Below are 8,214 nucleotides of genomic sequence, written 5' to 3' on the forward strand. Positions count from 1 at the left end.
TTTATTTACTGCGTCTCTTTTATAGCCTTTATTGCCAGGAGAAATGTATTAAGTGCAATTAAATGCATCTCTCGACCCAACGAACATTATTTGTCTATTTCCTCCCCAATTTTCTTTACACTTCAATGCTGAGGTATTTTATGTGCCGTAGTTTACCTCTGATTCTGTACAAACCAAGAATAGCCCCTGTAAAACTTCCGTCCCATTTGGCTGATAAAAATCATTTGGAGCTTAGTTTCTTCCGCTTTTTGTCTTGAACGTAAAGGCTGAATTTCATAAATTTATGTGCCGCCGTTTTGCCGTGATGGTGTAGAGCAGAGCCGTTTGATATGGTAACCGTGTTACCATAAGAGCAATAGTGTCTCCTTAACATGGAATGAGCTATAGTAAATAGCTAACCGTCATAGTTAATCTGGGGTTAATGCATGCTTAAATTTAACTGCTTTCGTTTTTTAGAGTAAATAATATGAAAAGCATAAACACTTGTTTTGTGCTGCCGAGGCAAATGAGTTCACAGTTATTTAGTAGTATCAAGGGTGGTATGGTTCACAAGTTAGAGAAGTTAATTAATAAAATAACTAATTATTTTGTACCGTTACGCATTAACAGAAAGCATGACGATTCTTTTCAAGTATCTCCTGAACACGTGAACAGTGAATCAAGTGAATGTGAAGAAAACATCGCAAGTACCGATAGATTTACTGCAGTTCAAGAGAGAAATAATTCTGAACATGATGGACATTAACTCAGAAAAATGATTTATTCCAGAGAAATGCTATGTTGTAGGGTGCCAAAATTTTACAAGTTGAGGACGAGAAAAAACAGATGAAAGTGAAAATTTCTTCAGAGTGGGCCAGAAAAGAAAAGAGACGTACATCTGGAGATATGAACAAAGTGTGAGATTCAGTTCATGAAGAAGTTCGGATGAGTACCACTACCTTTACATTACACACACACACACACACACACACACACACACACACACACACACACACAAAAGCTCTGGTTAGACCGATGCAAAATTATTACCTTAAATATAGTACAATAACAATTTTATCGAGATATGTAAATCACTAGAATAGCCCGCCTGGTGGCCGTGATCGTTAAGGCGTTGAAGTCTAAACGGTCTTACATCGAGGTTATCCGGTTCGAGCCCGTTGGTCGAAAACATTTTCACCATCAGAATGTTGGCCAGCAGGGTAGAGGAGGTGTTGGTGTACAATTTCTAATCACTAGATTGCGTGCTCTCCGCAGTGCTCAAATGGAGTGAGGGCATATGACGCTGTTGATGGTGATTCGTCCGTCGGATGGGGACGTTAAGCCTTGAGCGGACCCCTTGGTGCTAATCGATAGGAGTAGTCTGTGTGCCGGCACCGGGTTTCACCCTCTCCCTTCATACTATCAGAGATCACGCCATTAATTTCATCTCATTAACTCCTCTGATGAGGTTGAGGTCAAGAACGGCATCCGCTCATAAAACCCGCCACGACGGGTTCATCTCACCTCATACCCGACCCCGTAGAGAATCGGGACAAGGGTTAGGAAAACATGTAAATCACTAGAATAAGTAGATCTAAAAGGAACATATGGCACTAGATCAAATAAATTGTAATATTCTACTCCAGTGATTCATTGGTTTAGAGAGAATCAGTAACACCAAAGGTCTCAGACTCCACTGTACACAATATTTGTAGCCTAGCGGTGGATCATTGATATTCCAGGGAGGCATTAATAGGGGTCACTATTTACCACTCGGGATTGTTCAGAGCACACTAAACGCTCTAACCAATAATGGAAAATTTTCGCTAGCATTACAGAGAATAACTGAAGTGTGTCTGTTTAAAAGGTCATATTTCCACTTTTTTAATAGTATTTCGTCCATACCCATTGCTGTAGTTAAATATTATCGAATGTCATGTGCAATCCAGAGCAGAAAGATGTAATTCTTTAAAAGTAATATTATACCCGATCATGGGTATGCTCCATGTGCCTTGTATTATACTTTCCCTTACGTTTTTCAATAACTTTCTTAGATTGGAAATAGCGTATTTTGAACACACACGCCTCAATTAATCTGAATGGACGATTAATCACTTGTTCATTGTGCGGTTATCATCAGCACCTTACTTCGTCGTACTTGTATCACTCGAACGGGCTGATCTACCTGTTTTTCAGGTGTGAACGCCGGTGAACAATGTCTGAAATAATTTCTAAAGAGATTTTATGGACGTCTTAATCTACCACATAAACCTTACATAGAATTACAGGTAGCGAAGGAGACAAATCGTACAGGCATATCTTGGTGACCTTGTCGACATGGTACAATTCGAAGTCCAGCTAAGTCACTTGGGATTTATAAATTTCACTAGATCGGAGCATGTGTTTAGTCCGTAAGAACAAAGTCGTCAAATAGACTGTTGTATTCAGATTAGTGAGTGCAACCATTTTTTTCATAATTTACGGATGCGTGTTAGAAGTGGACGATGGAGAATACAGACAGATGGAAGGTAGATGCTTCTTAATTATGATGACGGAGAAGACTATTACAGATAACACGGACAGCGAAATTTATAAAATAGCAAGTTCTCGATATGTCATTTGATGGAACGATCCAGAAATTACTCCACACTTACATTGGTAAGGTAATGTTATCAGGTCATTTACCAAGGACAAAGATGCTTGGGATAGTAACAGGAAGACCACCAAATTTCGCGTTGATTAAACTGAATCTAAGCACGAGAGCTGAGTCCCGCAGAATCGCCGAAAGTTGGACATGACAAAACAGATATCATCATCGTCATCATCATCATCATCATCATCATCATCAGCAGCAGCAGCAGCAGCAGCAGCAGCAGCAGCAGCAGCAGCAGCATGCTTTTTGTATCTATTTGTGTAGAGATCACTATTACCACACGCTTCCTTCCTACTTGCCTATTCTATGGAACGGAAGTGTTGTCTGCCCGTTAGTCCCTATATCTCTGCCTCAGACAGCGTTTATTATGTTACCTTCTATAATGAAAATCTATGTTTCACCTATTTTCAGGCGATCAATGGGTAGGATATGAGAATCCAGAGAGCGTGCAGTACAAGATGAGTTTCATCATAAAGAAGGGTTATGGTGGAGCTATGACCTGGGCCATCGACATGGACGACTTTGCAGGAGTGTGTGGAGTGAAAAACGTGCTGCTCAACATCCTCCACAAGAGCATGAGGAGCTACATCGTACCTACACACCACCGCAACCTTACTCGACCTCGGGTAAGATATCGTGTGTTACATTGATCTAAAAATGTACAGTGAGTCCATAGACTGACCAGACCCATTCAGGGGCTATCTGAGTTCTGTCCAGAAATTCTTTGAGACATCACCCCGAGGAAGAAAGGGAATTCCGTACCATTTTCAAGACTAGTTACTTATTATGTAAATCAATACATGTGAATGCAAGCATTGGTGATATAATGTCCTTGTTTAACTCTTGGAACACGGAACCTTCTAAATCACCTGGCAGATAATTAACAGAAGGAAACACAGCCCACAGCCATTTAGTAAAAATGCAGAACACTTTCTTAGCATAATATATAAACAAATATTTAATTAACCAATTCACTTATATGAAAATGACACTTTGATGTAACTCATAAAATAGTAGAACTTTACGAAAGAATAATTAAATAAAAATACTTTATTTAGTATTCTATATAGCGTAAACATTACAATCTACAAAAAAATTACTCAGAAATGTGGCAGAAGGTTAGTATCATACAGATATTAGAATTTGTCATTTAAATATTATGATTACTTAGGTTTCAATACTGAAGATTATTTCGTTTTATTACATAATTCAGCACTACATAAGTACGTACACGCACCTTCTCGTGTGTAGGTAGCGAGTGACGGAACTCAGTCTCTTGACTTGTTAACTACGTTAACGGGGTGGACCTGACAGACCCCATCATTTAGAACCTTCCCCTAACCCACTTGCAGCCTGCTTTTCTGAAGTCTGTTTCAGCTTTGCTTAACATCTCCATTAGAATAATGGTGTCCAACGAATTTTCTCTCTAATATTCCGTTTTAGTTTATTTATTACTAGCTGATGGGCCGTTATTAGCAGGTTAGCTTTTGTAGAATTACATAAATAATACCGTCTAACCAAGCCAACCTCAATGACCACACACATTTAAAAAATCGCCCCTACTCGCAATACTTAATTTCTGAACAACATTCCATACTTTTTTTGCATTAGTGCTTAATGCATCCCTCTGGAGGTTACTTTGACTTAAAGGTCTGGAATGTGGGTTAGGATATTCTTATCTGTAGTAAATTCTCTGAATTTACGTAGCGACTTGGCCACTACAGACGTTTTTAGTAGGTTATCATTTATCAAAATAATTGTCTTTTGAGATACACTTTAATTCAATTCAGACTTTGCTCGATCAAATCATTAACGTAAATGTAATCCCAGATACACAAGAACAACAACAAAATGAACAACAACAATAATAATATAAAACTACGAATATATTTTTTATTTTTCAAGCTTTGTAGGGGTTCTGGACAGGCAAGAAATTGATTCAAGTTCTGTCCACTTTCAAACATAGAATGCGCTTCTCTATCCGTCTCTTCAATGAGGCCTATGCCATCTATGACTGCTGACGGCGGAGTTGTTGGGGATCAAACCAGCATTCGGGCTGAGTACTACATGTAAAAGATAAAAGAAAAATGGCTCGGCCTACTGGAAAGTGAAGAGAAGAAAACGTGTTCACTCTGCGAGGGCGAGTCAAATGAATACCTTCTTAATTATTTTCAATTTATCTAACTGAGTTAAAATGGTTCATATGTGTATCATTTACAATATCTACTTAGTCTCCATTGCGTTTAATGCAGATCCTCCTCCTCTAGAGAAAAAAATCATTTGGTTGTTTCCGTAGCCACTCGCGCTCTGCCTTCATCCTTCATCTTGCTCCCAACGGAAAATTCTTTCTTCCCAGTGCCTTCTTGAATGGTCAAAACGTGCGATAATCAATAGAGGGGAGGTCTGATAAACATGGTGGATATGGAAGGTACTCAAAATGTAGGTGTTAAATGATAGCAACTGTTGCACGGGCTATGTGGGACCGAGCATTGTCCTGTTGCTGCTATGACGAACACTTTCACTACTTAAAAGCAGACCGCCATTTGTACCCTGGTGTTGCTGCCTATCAGATGTTCGCTAAAGCATTTGTGACATTACAGACCGTGGTGCAACATTTTCAACTTCTATTACATTTTAAAGATTTTTATTTGCCTCACCCCATACTTTTCTTACACATTTTTTATATGCACTTTATGCGGAAAAACAACCAGTTTGGGAATATGTGAAAAATCATTTATTTACGAGCTCTCTCTAAACCATCCTCTTATTAGCAATAGTGGAATAACTCGTAACGTAGTTTTCTTCATAGCATTCTCTCTATACAAACATCAAATTTCCTGACGGTTACTCCAGTAGCTACTTTCTCAAACAGATAAAAGCGAAGCCGAATTTAGAAGCGATTATTATACACCACGTTCGATATAGAAACGAAGTATTGTTATTGTATATGTACAGCCAGAAAAAGAACTTCATGTATATAAATACTGATAAAAGGTAAGGTAAGGGTTATTCTGCCCGAAGGCAGGTCCGAACCTCCGCAGAGGTGTTCCTGGGTCGGAGTTTACGTGCGGTAGCGTGGCCAGTTCCTTTCCGCTCCTTCATTCCCTTACTCCCCACCAACAGCGCGTGGCAACCCATCCAACTCCTGACCACGCCCAATGTTGCTTAACTTCAGAGATTTCACGGGATCCGGTGTTTCAACACGGCTACGGCCGTTTACTGATAGAAAGGAAATAGTTATTTTAATTTGCTAAATGAGCCAGACGTTGAGAAATAATTAACTAACAACAATGTTGCATTGTGTTTCAGCCTTCCTCAGATGACCCTCCTGTTCCACCTGGGATGTCATGTGTTGTATGACAGAGCAAGCATGTCCCTATTCAGAGTGAAGTTGTTCGTATGTAGTTCTGTAAGATGGAGGTAAAAATAAATTATCTTTTTACATCCGTCATCTGTGTGTTTTCCATAATAACGTTCCTAGTCTACGAACTATCTGTACTACTTTTCCTGTACTATGAAGTGAATTTTTTGGTCAAGAACATGACACTCAACTGGAGGATGTAAGCCATTCTTATTCCGTCAACATGATCTGCATAATTTAATGACAGAAGTGTTATTATTTGCTAGCTTGTCTAAACTGTTGTCTCCCAGTTATACAAGAGAATAATTAGAAGAAGAATTTGCTATCTACAGTAATTAAAAGAATTACTTCCTGCTAGTGCGTTGTACTTTCCCGTTTAGCAACTTTTGTTTAAAATTAAAGCAAGGAAGCACTGTTTAATATCAATATATAAATGTTTCGAGATGTAGTTTTGTTTTCTCAAAATCTGATGGCGTTGATCTTCAGTCATTAGATATACACCCATTAATATAGTGTGCACAGAATTATCACCCTAGCGAAGGGAAAAGGGCGTGTTCCTTTCCGCTCTTGAGGACGTGAGTTCGATTCCTCATCATAAGGGTGAAAAGTTTAGAATCACGATTTGGGTCACACGTGGCTCTGGAGCTTACTCAGCATACGCAGGATATAAGTACGAGGTCCATTCCTGCGGACAAATGCGGCCAGTCGTAGAGCTCCATCCCACTCACGGATGAGGCTACGAATGTTATTAACTTCCGCTTCTACAAGGGTCTGCGTGGCCAGTACCGAGATTGCTTCTACAAAATGAACAAGGATAGTATTTTTCTAGTATTAAAAGTATGCATCATTTCAGATAACATTATCGTGTCATAGGCCTATAGGTCGTTAATAATAATGTTATCGGCTTTACGTCCCACTAACTACTCTTTTACGGTTTTCGGAGACGCCGAGTACCGGAATTTTGTCCCACAGGAGTTCTTTTACGTGCCAGTAAATCTACCGACACGAGGCTGAGTATTTGAGCACCTTCAAATACCACAGGACTGAGCCAGGATCGATCCTGCAAAGTTGGGGCCAGAAGGCCAGCGCCTCAACCGTCTGAGCCACTCAGCCCGGTGCTTATAGGTCATTTCAGGTTACGAAAACAGTATTGCTCTTATGACAACAGGGTTGCCATATCGAATGGTTCTGCTAAACAGCATCACGTGAAGACCGTGGCATATATATTGGTGAAACTCAGTATTTAAGTTCAAAATAAAAGAAGGAAGAAACTACGCTGCAATTATTTTAAAGTAAAGTAAAGTAAACTCGTGTCCTCATCCCGAGGTGGTGCAGCTCTTTTCAGGCACACCCCCATTGGAGGTGAGCTGTATGTACCATTTCAACCACATACCAGCCCTCCTGCCATTCTTAAATTTCTGGCAGTACCGGGAATCGAACCCAGGCCCCCGCGGACGGCAGCTAATCACACTAACCGTTACGCTGCAGAGGCGGACATTATTTTAAATATAAGGTACAGGGGTTGTAAAGGGTGGGGGTGGTATTTAGGTTTTTACAGCAACATGGGTAAACTACTGCACATACGAAACTTCAATATTGAAGTTCAAGGCTTACTGGGAGAAAATAGACAATGGATAATTTTTATAGGCTCAGGGTCGGGGATGCAGTTAATTGTATTTAATAAATTTGCCCTGGCAACGCCGGGTACTAGTGTGCCATCATATCGCCCCATGAAAAGTAGGTAGGTAAGGGTTATTCTGCCCGAAGGCAGGTCCGAATCTCCGCAGAGGTGTTCCTGAGCCGGAGTTTACGTGCGGTAGAGTGGCCAGTTCCTTTCCGCTCCTCCATTTCCTTACCCCCCACCAACAGCGCGTGGCAACCCATCCAACTCCTGACCACTCCCAATGTTGCTTAACTTCGGAGATCTCACGGGATCCGGTGTTTCAACATGACTACGGCCGTTGGCCCATGAAAAGAATGGTAAAAAAATAAATGCGCTTGTGAAAAAGTGGTATGAATGTGGCAGAAACAAAATACGCTTAAGAAACAAAAGATAAATAACAAAACCAAGCACAGATAAAAGACAGGGAATTTTTGTATCAGAGCAAATCATGCCGTGATGTATCGCTGCACACCACAGCATTAAAATCTTCAGTAACGACTGTTGTATAGTTCAAGAATATTAGAACACACGCACACAAATAAATAGATGACTTTTCTT

General features: G+C 40.1%; 1 protein-coding gene across 1 annotated transcript in view; it reads left to right on the forward strand.

Moving 5' to 3' along the window:
- LOC136866857 (endochitinase) overlaps positions 1 to 6,081 on the forward strand; it is a 105,372-nt gene extending 99,291 nt beyond the window's left edge. The window contains exons 9-10 of the mRNA XM_068227087.1: positions 3,044 to 3,258; positions 5,942 to 6,081. Of these exons, the coding sequence (XP_068083188.1) occupies positions 3,044 to 3,258; positions 5,942 to 5,992 (266 nt within the window). The 3' untranslated portion in view covers positions 5,993 to 6,081. The remainder of the gene's footprint in view (positions 1 to 3,043; positions 3,259 to 5,941) is intronic.
- Positions 6,082 to 8,214: the final 2,133 nt, after the last annotated feature.

The sequence above is a fragment of the Anabrus simplex genome, chromosome 3 (genome assembly GCF_040414725.1).
Source record: "Anabrus simplex isolate iqAnaSimp1 chromosome 3, ASM4041472v1, whole genome shotgun sequence".
In the NCBI taxonomy this organism is placed as follows: Eukaryota; Metazoa; Arthropoda; class Insecta; order Orthoptera; family Tettigoniidae; genus Anabrus; species Anabrus simplex.